This window comes from Ictidomys tridecemlineatus, chromosome 4, assembly GCF_052094955.1.
Source record: "Ictidomys tridecemlineatus isolate mIctTri1 chromosome 4, mIctTri1.hap1, whole genome shotgun sequence".
Classification (NCBI taxonomy): domain Eukaryota; kingdom Metazoa; phylum Chordata; class Mammalia; order Rodentia; family Sciuridae; genus Ictidomys; species Ictidomys tridecemlineatus.
In genome coordinates, this window is record NC_135480.1 from 205,439,037 (window position 1) to 205,454,317 (window position 15,281).

The 15,281-nt window shown below is 38.9% G+C and overlaps 1 protein-coding gene across 3 annotated transcripts in view; it reads left to right on the forward strand.

The window, feature by feature from the left end:
- Positions 1–15,281, forward strand: part of Nup214 (nucleoporin 214) — a 98,033-nt gene that overhangs the window by 50,656 nt on the left and 32,096 nt on the right. For all 3 annotated transcript variants that reach the window (XM_078048422.1, XM_078048421.1, XM_078048420.1), the window contains 3 exons: positions 1,325–1,424; positions 10,632–10,707; positions 11,835–11,913. In XM_078048422.1, the coding sequence (XP_077904548.1) occupies positions 1,325–1,424; positions 10,632–10,707; positions 11,835–11,913 (255 nt within the window). The remainder of the gene's footprint in view (positions 1–1,324; positions 1,425–10,631; positions 10,708–11,834; positions 11,914–15,281) is intronic.

Here is a 15,281-nt window from a genome sequence, read left to right on the forward strand (position 1 = left end):
GTGGTGTTGCTGGCATTTAGTGAGTAGCAGCTGGGAAGGCTACAGAAAATCTTTAAGTACATAGGACTCTCCCACAACAGGCTTATCCAGCCCAAGGTGTCGGTTGTGCCAGGATTGGCCAACTGATAAAAACCAAATATTCTTATTTTAAGATTAAAAAGACATGGTGGGTTGAGATAGGCAAAAAATTAGTATTAAACAGTGATAAAAGATTTCTAAGAGAAGTACAAATATTAAATACAACTCTCTTAAGGCTCCTGAAATAAATATTGAAAAGTAAGAGTCAGAAGACAGCTTTCTAAGCTATCTTTGAGCTTTTAGAAATTATAATTTCTTAATGTTTCTCTTTATTATGTGGACCAAACAGAATCACAGCAGGCCCCAGACCCTGCTGATCGAGTGGATTGTTTGTAAGCTTAAAATCTGCCAGGATTTAGGAATGTTCTATTCTCAGCAAGAGGTGGTGTGATCTCCATTTTTATGTTGAAAGCAAAATTTTCTAAGGGTAGGCACCTCTGAAGGTAAAGGATGAAATTTCTGCAGTCATAGGCAGCACAATCTTGGTCACTTGTCTGAGGAAGAAAATAACTCTGCCTGGAACGCAGCTTTCACATTTGTCCAGGGTGTAGCCCGAAGAGAACCTGGAGCTTTGCTGAGGCTTTCCTGATGATTAATTACAGAATGCCAATAAGTCTTTGGGAATACAGTTTAAAGTTAGAAGATAAAAGGAGGAGTAAAAGCTGGTGAGGTAGATAAGGTAGGTAAGCAGATGTCGAATACTCCTGTTGCCTTGGTTCAGGCCTCTGGCCTTCTCCCCCGTTCAGCCCAAGCTCCATTTTCCACATTTTATTGTATTGGTCTGTCTGCCTCACTAAGCCATGAACCCTATTAGAGAAGAAGTGGTAGTTTTGATAGCTTTTGTGGTCAGCATTCAACAGTGCCTAGCACACAGTAAGCCCATGGTGAGGAGGGACCAATGGATGGAGGGCAGAAAGCCCAAGTCTGGATGCTGCTCATCGGCTGGCCCTTTTCCAGGGTGAGCCAGTAATACAGCAGGTACCTCTGCTCTGCTGGAGGAAGGCAGGCCAAGGAAATTTTTACCCTGCACTGGTATGTTTGGTTAAATTCCAGAAAACCTGGTTTCATGGCCTTGGTTAATGGAGCAGGCCAGCTGTCCTGTGCAATACACCGCTGAGTAGATTTCCTCATGTAATAAAGTTGCAGTTGGCTCCAGGTCATGTCCTGGTTATTCATTTCTATGTGGCTAGAATTTTTGATCCTTTACTGGAGTTAATCTGGTCCTTTCTCTTCTCCATTTACATAGCTGTGAGTACTTTGACTGAATCAACTCTGAAGAATGTCCCTCAAGTGGTGAATGTGCAGGAATTGAAGAATAATCCTGCGGCCTCTGCTGCAGCCATGGGGTATGTTGTAGCGTTTGGGTGTGTTCAAGCCAGTCTGTCTGGGGTGGAGGGGAGCTGCCTGCAGGGTGCAGCAGTGCTGCCGCCATGTGGCTTTCCCACTTCTCCACAGTGGATACTAGTGGGATGGACAGCCCTGCTGCCTCCACAGTTGATTTCCAGGAGGTTGTCCCTTCACCTTGCCAGGAACAGTCACCTCGTAAGCCTTTCAGGGCCCTCTTGGTATACTCAGCTTGCTATGGGCTATGTAAGTCTGCATGGCCTACCACTGGGCTGCTAGGTCAGATGTGCAGTTTGTTTGGTTTTTTTAATGTTCTCAGGGATCCAGAGTTGACACTTCAGGCCTACTGCTGTCACCTGATTCTGAAGACTGGTGATTTAAGATTCTTCCTTCCTCACCTCCTCTCTCCAAGCATTACTGTTCTTTGGTTCCCTTTTATATGAAGAAACAGTGGTTTAAAAGCCAACAGCTGTGTTTGGTAGACCTCATGCTACTCTTCTGGGCAGCGTAGTTTGTGGTACATACCTGTGTCCTGCTTTGTTCCCTAATCCTTTAGACCAGCCAGCCTCTCGTGTACCATGGGGAAAAGTTGAAGGACATTTCCTCAGTTTGAACGTGGAGGTCATGAGTATCAGTGTCTTTCAGGGAGTTAGTGTCTAGCACGCACAATTAGTCCAGGAGCAAGAAGAGCAGCCACAGATACTGTGGTCTCTCCAGCATGCCCACCCTCTGCCACCGCCACGGAGCACACCTGTCCACAGCTGTTTTTGCTTGGTTGAGTGGTGCTGCTTTTCCAGACAGTTGGCCTTCTCTTTTCTCTATGATGATTTGTTTATTATGACTGCCTATTCCAGGAATTTTTTAGTTATCTCAGGGCCATAATAACAGGCAAAAAAACAAGCCTACCCTCTTTTCTATCTAGTAGTGACCTTGAAGCCTTGGAATGCTTTCGAGATCAAAGTAGTATTTGTGGTGGTTGTGAACCTTTGAGAGAGAGAGAGAGAGAGAGTACACGCGAGTGTGTGTGTCCAAGCAAGCACTGTGCGTCAGCCTGGGAAACTCTAGCTAGATTCCCACTATAGGGAAGGCAGAGGGAATAGCCGTGAGAGCCAGTGTACCAGGCCAGGGAGGTGCAGTGCATGGGGGAAGAAGCCTGACCTAGTGTCCGTGAGGTGTCCTCCACTAACCACAGTGCTGGTACTCCCACATTTCTTGGGCTTGTCTCCCTCCAGTGCTCCTCTGAGCTGATCTTTGATAAGGACTTTGTTCAAGAGATACTTCTTCGTTTGCTCTTTTTCTTTCTTTTTTTTTTTTTAATATATTTTATTTTTAAGTTGTAGTTGGGCACAATACCTTTATTTTATTTATTCATTTTATATAGTTCTAAGGATTGAACCCAGGGCCTCTCACGTGCTAGGCGAGCGCTCTACCACTGAGCCCCAGCCCTAGCCCTGTGTTTGTTCTTTTCTGACAAGAAAAATAAAACACAAACATTGAAGAATCTTGAATTTTATCTTCTCTCCATAGACTTGAACTGTGGTATATTATTTAATTTACATGCTCAGCATTGCCTAAAACAGTTCTTTTAATAACCATTTATTCAATAATTGTTGATAACTGAAATTTTTATTTATATCTTCCCCCCATAGGAAAGACTGGGAAGGGAACATGTCCATTGTAAAATTACTTTTCAGATTCTATGCTGCAGTAGTTTCTCATGTGTATTTTAAGTATTTTGTGTTCAACTCTTTCTAAGTGATATCTTAGAGATTTACTACAGCATGAGTTTGCGAATTTCTGCTTCAATCTATTTCCTCTTCCTTGGTTTCATTGTGTTTGTTGACCAGCCCTCCCATTTAGTGGATGAGTGTTTATCTGTACAAATCCATGGCTCTTCAGACTCCTCTGTGGGGCTCAAGCTCTCACTTCTGCAGATGCTCTGAGATTAGGGAAACGGGAGGGGGGGCTGCTGAATCCTCACTCACACAGTGCTGACGGTCCAGCAAGAAGACAACCAGGGAGCTACAGTCGCATGACTCCTTAGTTGTAATGGCTTAAGGTCCCATGAAGTACTAGGAAAGCAGAATAGGGCAGCCAAGTGAGTCTGGGCTGGGAAGGAGCTAGATAAGGAAAAGATGCTTCCGTGGAAATGTGAAGAATGACTAGAAATTGCTAGGCAGAGAGTGGAGAGACGTAATGAAGCAGGCCAAACACTCCTGGAGACAGACAATATGCAGAATAAATAAGCAAACTATGTAATATGTGAGGTGGTGATGGGCGAGTGGAGAAAATTAATGTGGGGGAAGGGCTCAGGAAGTGTCTGCGAAAGGGTTACAGTTTTAATAGAGTGTCCAAGGCAGTCCTCCCAGGAGGGGTCATTTGGGTGAAGAGCAGGTCCCTTGAATAGTGGAGTGCGGAAAGCCCCAAGCATAGGGTCTATAGCAGGCATGTCTGGGAGGTTCCTAGTGAGCCAGGAGGCCTTTGGTGGCCAGAGCTGGAAGGGAGCACAGGTTAAAAGGTTGGGGAATACATTGCTGGACAGAGTGTCTTGAGACCCTGCTTTCCATTCTTTGGGGTATACATTTAGGGGTGGAATTGCTAGATCGTATGGTAATTTTTTATTTTGTGTTTTAGTACCAGGGTTTGAACCCAGGGGCGCTTAATCAATAACCCACATCCCCAGCCCTTTTTATTTTTTTTTTTGAGCCAAGATCTTGCTAAATTGCTTAGGGCTTTGCTAAGTTGCTTAGTCTGGCTTTGAACTTGTGATCCTTCTGCCCCAGCCTCCTGAGTGGCTGGGATTACAGGTATGCACCATCATGACTTACTCATGTGGTAATTTTATTTTTACCTTTTTGCATTGTTTTACAAGCTCCTGTACAGTTTATATTCCCAACAGCAGTATTTATGGGGCTCCAGTTTCTCCACATCTCCACCAATACTTGTTATTGACTATTTTTTTTAATTACAGTCATCCTCAAAGGTATGAAGTGGTTTCTTATTCACATTGTAGTTTTGGTTTTAATTTTTTAATTTTTTTATTCATTGTGATACAAGGGCTTGAACCCAGAGTCTCATGAATGCTAGGCAAGCACTCTGCCACTGCATAAGCTATATCTCCACTCACATTGTGGTGTTTTGTTTTGTTTTGGAGTACCAGGGATTGAACTCAGGGCACTCAACCACTGAACCACATCCCCATCCCTATTTTGTATTGACAGACAGGGTCTCACTGAGTTGCCTTTGCTGAGGCTGGCTCTGAACTTGTCATCCTCCTCCCTCAGCCTCCTGAGCTGCTGGGTCACATTATGTTTTTGTTTTGTTTTGTTTTGTTTTTAGTTGTACACGGACACAATATCTTTACTTATTTTTTTTAATATTTATTTTTTAGATGTAGTTGGACACAATACCTTTATTTTTTATTATTTATTTTTATGTGGTGCTGAGATTGAACCCAGGGCCTTGCACATGCTAGACGAGCACTCTACCCACTTAGCTACATCCCCAGCCCCACAATATGGTTTTGATTTGCATTTTACTCATGGCTGATGATGCTGAGTGCCTTTTCATGCTTATCACCATTTGTTCCTTTTTTGGAGAAATGTCTAGTTAGTTTATTGTTGTTGTTGTTTACATAATACTAGGGATTGGACCCAGGGAGGCTCTACCACTAAGCTGCCTACTAAGTTGCCTAGGCTGACCTCAAACTTGCAATCGTCACTGGGACTATAAGCATGTACCACTGCAGCTAGATTTCTTCTTTGCTGGTTTTGAAATTGAGTTATTTTTCTTTTAATGTATTTTTTTAAAATACAGTTTGGATCCCATCTCTTATCAGATGTATAACTTACAAATATTTTCTCCCATTCTTTGGGTTGTCTTTCACTTTCTTGATACATCCTTTGACACAAATTTTTCATTTTGATCAAGTCTCATCTATTTTTTCTCTTATTGCTCGTGCTTCAGGTGTGACATTTAAGAAACTGTTACCTAATCCACAGTTGTAAGATTCACACCTGACACCAGTATTATCTTTTAAATTAAGAGGTTTTTTTTTTTAACCTTTGTTTTTTATTTATTTATTTTTTTATGTGGTGCTGAGGATCAAACCCAGTGCCTCACAGGTGTTAGGCAGGCTCTCTCCCACTGAGGCACAACCCCAGACTGCTCGTTAAGAGTTTTTAATTTTCAGCTCTTACATTTAGGCCTTTAATTCAATTAAGTTCTATAAGTGGTATGAGGTAGAGGTCAAATTCCAGTCTTTTGAATGTGGCCTGGCATCCTTGCCACATTGATTGGTCTTTGATGTTAAACCAGTAATGATATACTGCCTTTTTTGTGTATGAATGAACACGGTTTGCTCAAATTTTAAGAATGTTTGCCTCTACCTTAATGAGGAATATTAGTCTGTAATAGTATTTCTTTTTTTCTAATGTCTTTGTTGAGTCTTTGTCAGAGTAACGCTTTTCTTACAGAATGAATTAGGAAGTGTTCTTCTCTTCAATTTCCTGAAAGTGTCTATGTAGATTTGGTATTTCATCCTTAAATGTTGGGTTGAATTTACTAGTGGGACTGGATGGGCTTGGGATTCCCAGTCTCTTCCACAGGGCCTCATCCTTCTTGGTGATGCTCCCTGCACACTCCCATAGAGCCTGGGTTCTGCCTGCTGGTGGTGGGAGTGTTCTGTAGATGCTGATCAGGTTAAGCTGGTTCTCAGGTGTTTAGGTCTTCTACATTCTTAATACTTGTCCTATCCAGTAAGAGAGTGGTGTTGGCATTTTGTGAATTTTCCTGTTTTCCTTGTTGGCATTTTGTTGTCCTGTTTTGAAATTTTTAGTTGCATGAACATTTAGGACTCTGTGTTCTTTGATGAACTGAGCTAGTTATTACAAAATGATGCTCTTCATCCCTGGAAGATGAATTGCTTAGAAATCTTTTTTGTTCCATGTTAGTACTTCCACTCCATCTTCCTTTGTGTAGTGTTAACATGGTATATCTTTTTTTTTCATTCTGTTTTTTGGATTTATTTTGTGTCTTTATATTTAAAATTGGTTTATTATAGCACAACAGTGTGAATATACTTACTACTACTGAACTCTAAACTGTAAAATGATTAATTTTTAGGTGGCAAATTTTAGTCCATCCAGTAGTCTAACTTTGCATTTAAGTACAATGGAGTGATTATCAGCATGTTTGGGTTTAAATCCACCATGTACTACTGTTTGTTTTCTATTTGTCCAACTTCTTCTTTGTTTCATTTTTCTCTCTACCTTCCTTTGAATTGACTATTTTTTTTTTTTTTAATGATTCTATTTGATCGTTTTTGTTGCCTTACTGACTATACCCCTTTAAGTAGTTGGTTTAGGCTCATAGGCTACATCTTTAGCTTATTGTACTATGTCTTCAGGTGATGTTATACTACTGCTAGAGAGGATGTGAGACTCTCACAGCAGTGTTCTGGGACTTCTCCCTTCTCCTTTGTGCTGCTGTGGTACATTTTACTTCCTTCTGTGTTATAAACCCTATCATTTGTTATAAAGAGTTGATTCTCTTTTAAATGACTTTCAGAAGAAAATGTATTTCTTATCCATGTATTTACTATGTTCTTCATTCCTTTTTAGTCCTTGGTTTCTATCTAATACCATTTTCTGTCTGCTTGACAAAGGACTTCCTTTAGTATTTCTTCTGAATTCTGAATTTCTAGGTTTTGTATGTCTGCCGTAGGCTTATTTTGCCTTTTTTGTTGTTGTGTTTGAAAGTTGCTTTCATTGGGTAAAGAATTCTAGGATGACTTTTTTTCCTTTTACTGATTTAAGGATGCTGCTTGACTTTTAAAATAATTGTAATAATGACCCAACAGTTAAAAAAAAAACTTTATTTTTTTTATTACAAATGCTCATTCTAGGCTTTACTAAAAAACAGTTAAGAACAACAAAACTAAAGTCGCCTTTATTCATACTATAAATGTATAATCACTATTTGCATATTTTTAAATCTTTTTTTCCTGTGAAAATGTATCTTTTTAAAGTAAAATTTGGAGACATGCTGCTTTGTAACTCCTTCATCTTAATCATGAAATACAATTGTTTGTTTTCCATGTTATTAAACTTTTTCCTATAAAATTCTATTTTCATATTTCACATGAGTCTTTTGGAAGCTCCAACTTCAGTTCTAACTTAAATTATCCAGGTTATTTCACATCTTGACCTTTATGCAGGACCTGCAGTTTGATTTAACAGATTTTTGGATAATGTTTGACTCCTCAACAACATAAAGTTTACCAGTGGGGACGATAGTTGGCCATTATAGCTTCATTGATGGACTTCAGTGTCCTCCAAGAATGAATTGTTTTCCATTAACAGAAATAGAAATGTTTTTTCTTTTTTCCTCTGAGTTTGTTTCTTTAAATTTTTGTTTTGTTTTTAAAATATTTTTAGTTGTAGATGGACGCAATACCTTTATTTTATTTGTTTATATGTGGTGCTGAGGCTCAAACCTAGTGCCCCATACATGCCAGGCAAGCGGTCTACCACTGAGCCATAGCCCCAGTCCTCTTCAGTGACTTTTTTTTTTTTTAATATTTATTTTTTTTAGTTTTCCGTGGACACATCTTTATTTATTTATTTTTTAAATTTGTATGTGGTGCTGAGAATTGAACCCAGCTCCCCGTGCATGCCAGGTCAGCGCACTACTGCTTGAGCCATATCCCCAGCCCCCTCTTCAGTTACTTTTGATAAGTTGTCCTGTTTACTTACTTGCCTTTAAATTACTACCCTAAAATTCATTCTTAAATAATTCACTTTAGTGGCTTACACAGTTTAGATCTGCTCTGTTGTATACACAAGCAATACTTGCAATAATGATGAAGATTTACCAAAATAAAACATAAACAGGTCTCTCATTTTTTTAAGTCCTTAAAAATGATGAAACAGGTGAAAAGTGAGCAGTTGGCCCTTTTCACCACAATGGAATGAATTTTACCTTGTTAAAGTTTCTTTCTTTCTTTTTTTTTTTTTTTTTAGTTGTAGTTGGACACTGTACCTTTATTTTATTCATATATTTTTATGTGATGCTGAGGACCAAACCCAGGGTCTCGCAGGTGCGAGGCGAGCGCTCTACCACTGAGCCACAACTCCAGCCCCCGTTAAAGTTTCTTAAAGCTTAAAGGGCCACAGAGAAAGGGCCTAGGCAACATTTTACTGCTTCACAGCTTAACATCTTTCTTTTGTGATTGTGCCATTTTCTGCTTGTAGTCCTTTGGTTTTTGTTTCCAGACGTGGAACAGAGAGTTTCAGGATGAGTTGCTGGTGTCTGTCAGGTCTGTCGTCCTAGAAGGTAGGATGCAGCCTTCTGGATTGGCTTTAACATCTTGTGAGCCTCTAGCTATTGATTTCTATGTGTTAGCTCACGATTGTGCACAAATATTGAGTGTATTTATTTGGGAGCCTGCTATTCTTTTCTGTTCGCCCTTTTGGAACATGGTAAGATTTTTGGTTTATTGACTGAATTTTTCTGTAGCGGTGTCACATGGCCTGGTATGTAGGTACTGTGAATCATTAATGGTGTGTGTTTGGGGATTTAGGATACCCAGGAGATGTATAACATTGTCACAAGTAAATAGAACAGTAATTATACTGAGTGCATCATTTAATTTATTCTCATATGGTAACCAAATTTGGGATATAAAATTTTTTCCAAGATTTGGATACATTGCTGCATTTATTTTTATTCCTAGTTTTCTTTTATTTGTCATTGAGAAAGCTTAAAAGAGTTTCACTTCCCTTGTGATTCTCATGGGCTCAAACTATTTCCCTTAACAAGTCTGCTGTGTCCACCCAGGGATCTCTGGGTCCCAGCCGTCTTTCGCATTCCATTTCTCCATTGGAGATGAGCAGAGGTGAGGGGAGAGCACTGTGTCTATGCGCCTGCTTGGTGAAACATCTCAGGGCAACAAGGATGTATTTCTCCAGAGAGATGCACATTTACAGGTTCTTCTAGCTTTAGTCGAAACAGATTTTGTTTCATTGAAAATAAGTGTATTTTTCTTCTTTCAATCTAATAAAGTCTGTTTGGAAGGTTTCTGTGTTTTTCCAGCATAGAATCCTGACGTGATTAAGTTGTTGGATAATTTTCTCCATGAGACATCAGCCTGTCATTCCTCTTCCAAGTTAACTTTTTTTTTTTAAATATTTTATTTATTTATTTTTAAAGAGAGAGGAGAGAGAGAGAATTTTAATATTTATTTTTTAGTTTTCGGTGGACACAACATCTTTGTTGGTATGTGGTGCTGAGGATCGAACCCGGGCCGCACGCATGCCAGGCGAGCGTGCTTCCGCTTGAGCCACATCCCCAGCCCCCAAGTTAACTTTTTGCTAGAAAATTTTTAATAATCCTTCCTAAATCTGGGAAGAGTTCTAAAAAATGAAACCAGATCCTACAGCTATTACTGTTATACATTTCAGTCACAGTAGCATTGGGTGGAGGAGAGATTGATGGATTGAAAAAATTGTCCCCAGGAGGCATTTCTCTAATGCTGTTGCATTGACAGGTGATTTTTTCCACCTGGTGACACAAACAATTAATGAAATAACAGTTCCCAGCACACAATGCCAGGGTTAATAGAGGAGAGTGACGGGAAGGCTTTCTGCAGGTAGGGGTGCACTTTTCACACTGGATCAAAGTGCAGGCTGGAAATGAAAGAGTGGCACCATTGACTCCCTTATATGCTGACCCATGGGCCCTGCACTCTTGGGGATAGCTGCTGTGAGAAGCTAGATTTTCTCTTTGGATAGCACCTTTGAGCTATGTGGCAGCACCTATATATTCCATAGATCCTGTTGAACATTTTTCCAGGTTTGGAAAAGAGTATCAGGAATTCCCAACATGGTCTAGAATGGGAGGAGGTCAAAAAGAGGGAGAGGTCCCCCTCTAGATAAGAAAAAGATCTAGTGCTCAATAGTTGAAAATTATTTTCTTAGAATAACAGGAAGTAAATAAGTTTTAAGGTGATGCTTTGCCTTTTATGCTACAAATCCAGATTTCATTTAAAAAATTTATTCTTCAGTCAACAAAATGTCAGATGAGTTTGGTTGGGATCCCAGACATCTGTATTCTACCCAAAATTGGTGTACTGGACAGAATGTTGGTTCAAGGATGAATGTGACTTCCACCCAGACCTGCCTCTTTGAATGTATCTTTGTGTTTTTCAGTTCTTCAGTGCCATACTCCACAGCCAAAACACCCCACCCAGGGTTAACCCCAGTATCTGCCAGCCAAGCCAAGCAGGTAACTTAACTGATTTTTACTTTAGCAGTCATGAATGTCTGTCTTTGTAACTGAAGATTGTTCTGACTCAGTTTAAATGATCTTCTAATAAAGATCTGTGATCCTTTTTCTGCAACTTACGCCAGTCTTCACATAGTTTACCAGAGCAATTGGTTAGATCTTAATGCTGTCTCAGTGGGGCGATCTAACATTCTGCACTAGTAATCTTGGGTTGTAATTCTAATATCATAGTTTGGATGAGGTGTTTTGGTTTGCAGTTTACTTTCACTTAACATCTCATTTACTATATACAGCTGTTCTGTGCAGTAGGTGTTTAGATATGTTCCACTGAGGCAGCAGCTTAAGCTCACCCAGTTAGTGACTGGTGGAACCAGAACTGGGACCTCTGGCTGCTGACTGCTGCCTGTTGTGCTATCTCACTGCTCCGTTCAGCCACACGCAGCTCAGCGACAGTGTCTGGGTGTAGGTTGTCTGGTTTTCTCCTGCAGTGTTTTTCAGAAGTTTCATATTTTCAGTGATGTTATGTCTAGCTTTGGGTGTTTGACCAATAAACAATGTCTCCTACAGAACAGGTAACATTATAAACGGTTAAACAATCTAAGGAAATAATAGGAGATGGGTGGTAGGCAGATCAGCCTCTCTCTGAAACTTTTCCCAAGGAATCCTGGTTTCTTCATCACTCTTAATATCTATCTCTGCAATCACAATTCTGGATATCAGAACTTGCCTTTGTGAGTTCTCAGACGTCCCTATTCCTCAGTTTGCCATGACTGGAAAATGTGCAGTTAGCATTTAGTATTTAGAGTTCTGTTCTTTAGAGGAAAGTAATAGGTGAGTGCATTTGAAAACATGTCCTTTTTTTTTTTTCATATATATGAAATATTTTTTCATATATATGGAAATATACATAAAGGATATATAAGCTCTAGATTATGATTTCCAATCTATTTAACTCACTTGTATCAATTTCATTGAAATACTTGCATAGTTTAAAAACCTGGGACATAATGAGTTAAATTGAAACTTTGGTTTCTTTCTGCCTTTTTTCTCTTTTTTTTGTAATTAAAGTATTCATGCTTGCTTGATTTATGATTTTAACATGAACATTTTTTTATGTGGTCCTCCAGGGGTCTCTGATAAATTCCCTGAAGCCTTCAGGACCCAGTCCAGCAGCAGATCAGTTATCATCTGGTGATAAAACTTCAGGTCAGTTTGCATATTTTTGTTTTAGTGATAATTAAGGTGAATTTTTAACACCAATGAGAATAATATAGTATTGCATTGAAATACATCAAATGTTTTAAATCTATAAGTTCATAATGATACTAAGAAAACTATTTTATCATTACTTTATAAGCTGGATAATAAAGATAAAGGAAGAAGCATTAATCCTACCACTTCTCTAGAACTTGCACCAGTGGATGGCAAATGTTTCTCTTTGTAGTTTCCCATTAATGGTTACACATGATGGATCATGTTAGAACTTGTTTTGCAAATTCTGATCAATCAAGGCACCTAGGCGTAGAGTACCAGTCACTGCTGGTGACACAAAAAGGGATAACCGGACCTTATGTGCTTCCTGATAAAAGAACACAGTACTAGTTATGAAGCAGTATTGCCAAAAATAATAAAATAAAGTAAAATGAGAATTTGATTAAGGCTCTAAGATCATTGCAACAGAAATATAATGTAAGCCATATATTTTTTTTGTAAACTTCTAGTAACCACATTATAAAGAATAAAAAGAACCATATAAAAATCATTTTCAGTAAATTTAACTTAACCCAAATATACCCAAATATTATTTCAACACACAGTCAACATGAAAAGTATTAATGAGATATTACATATTGTTTTTTGCAAAATAGTGAAAATTTTATACTCTCAGCACTTCTGAATTTGGACTGGCCACATTTTGAGTGTGCAGTTGCCACATGTAGCTAGTGGCTACCGTTTTGGACAGTACTAGTACTGCTCCAGATCCAGGTACCAGCTTAGAAGAACATAGACACAAATGAACATGGGAACCTCAGTAGAGGGGTCCAATAGCAAGATCCAAACTATGGGAAAATCAGTAGGTCAAAACCTGGTTTCCTCAACAGAGATTGGCAAGGAAAAGGTGAGATTGAGGAAAAAGCTGTAGACGGAGAAATTGAAAATACAAAAGAGAAAAAATCAGAGAGAACTTCCACGTCATGTTTGTAAATACAAACAAATGATATAAATAGGAAAAGAAAAAAAGTTAATACTACCAGTGTTTAGCTTGCAGTTGCATTTGAGAAGACAAACAAGTGAGTAGACTGAAAGCTTCTAGATTGGCTGATGTGTTTTCTTTACCTGGGCAGTGATTATATCATAATAGTCATGGTTACTCTATGCATTTATTGCAAGCAGTGTTCTTTGTTATGTTTTATAATGAAAACATGAGAGAAGCACCCCATAGAGTTCATTATTCTTGATCACAGAGAAAGTAGACACAGGATATCAAATATAGAGGTCATATTTGAAAGGCCTCAACTGTTGAAAAGTTTCTAGAAAGTATTGAGCCCTTCAACAGCTTCTGAAACTTTTGAGATGAATTTGAAAACCATCAGAGCAAGAGGAAGAGGTTTAAAATCTTTCCCGAAAACAGAGCACTAGCCTTGCTTTCTCCTGCCCTGCCAAATGATCACCATTTAGAAATGAGTGGATCAGAATGTTGACCCTCCCCTTTCTTGTATATAAAGGAATAAAAATTCTCTTGGCTCATAATGACAGTGTAGAAGCTGGTAAGATGTAAAAAAGTAAAACAGATTTGTTATAGGGTAAAATCTGAGTCGAGCTCAAAAGTCAATATGCTAAGATTTTACGGCTTCCCGCACTTGCCCAGCCCTCACTCCAACATGGCTATTCTTATTTAATTAGTTTTCACCCAGGGTCTGCATTGCATAAGCCAATTCTGTATAAGCTGGCATCTGATTTTCATGTGGGTCTTGCTTAGTGTCCTCTTTTGTTGGCTCCTTCTCTGTAGCCTACCTCCTCTGGTGTGGGTGACTCTCTGTCCCCGGTGTCAGCATTGTGCTGCCTACAGGCCCACATGTGTACTACCCTCTGGATTCTGGCTTTTACTCTGACTCAGTTTCTCAAGTGGGTCTTCAGTAAATTCTGTTGGAGACAGCTTTCACCCCTTGACTGTCCACTTCCCACACCTCTGCTCAGTCATTCTTCAAGGGTCATCTAAAGCTTTCTGATTGGACATTGGGTTTTTCTTGAGTAAATATTCCTTGTACTCAAAGCCATTATTGGGTAAACTGAAGTTGTATTCTAGAATTTGGATTAATGTGGAGCCCCAGTTGGTATCATGTGTACCTCACATGAGAAGGAGGTATACAGCACTTCTCAAGTGGGGCTTGACACTTGATGTAAAAAGGAAATTTAGAGAAATTGTCAGATTTTGAATCATTTAGGATTCAAACTAAGACTTGTTTTTCTATTTCTGGCTAATATTTTAGAAAAAGGTTTTGAAAGATCATATAGCCTAGCTTCTTTCAAGAACTTCATTGAAGAGCTCCTTGTCACTCTTGAAACTAAGAATCAAGGAACCCTAAGGGACTTTGCTTCATGCATGTTGTAGGCAAGTAGTAGATTGAGAGAACTTTCTGGGATGTACCACTCCACAGTGAGGGTTGGAGGCCCTTCATTGTTGCTAGGTGTCTGCTGTGTGTTTCACTGGCCGGATAGTCAAGGTTGAGAAAAGGACTTATTTTTTTCCCCTCTTGGAAGGAAAACCTCCCTGAAAAATACTAAGTTTGCAAAAAAATTTTCTCTTAAAAAAAAAGCTTTTCTAAAACCTCTATAGAATGATTATTTTATTGGCTAATACTGAAAATATTTTATTGTTTTTCTGGTTATGAAACTTACATAACCACAAAAATAATCTGGGTGTAGAGAGTTAAAATATAGAAAGTGAAAACTCTTGCCCAATGGGCACTCCTGCACTTCCCAGCAAACTTGGGAAGCTGAGGCAGGAGGATCACAGATTTGAGGCCAGCCTGAGCAACTTACTGAGACTGTTTCAAAATAAAAATAAAAAGGACTGGGATGTAATTCAGAGGTAGAATGCCCCTGGATTCAATCTCCAATACCAAAAAAAAAAAGAAAAAACATATAAGTAATCGTCCTATTCATCTTTCCAGGGTTGGTGCAGACTTTCTTACTCATTTTACATGGTGGCCTAAGAGGCTGTGTATAGTTCCCTGTTAGATTTTAACAGCACTATGCCTATAGTTTGGGTTGTTTATTAGAGTTCAAAGTGATAAGTGAGGCATCACTGAACATGTGTACACATTTAGAAAATATCTACCCCATATTCATTTTTTTTAAAGTATTTTTTTCTTAATATTTGGTTTGTTTGATTTGCACTTTCTAAATGGAAAATGCAGAAAGGTATAGAGAAATCAGTATGACATTGTAAGTGAAGTCACCACTAAGAAACCTTGAACATACTAATCTATGTATCTTTGAATTTTTTTCCTTCATTATATGTTAATTTGAAATAATTATAAAACTGCATGTATTGCTCAGCCTCACATCAT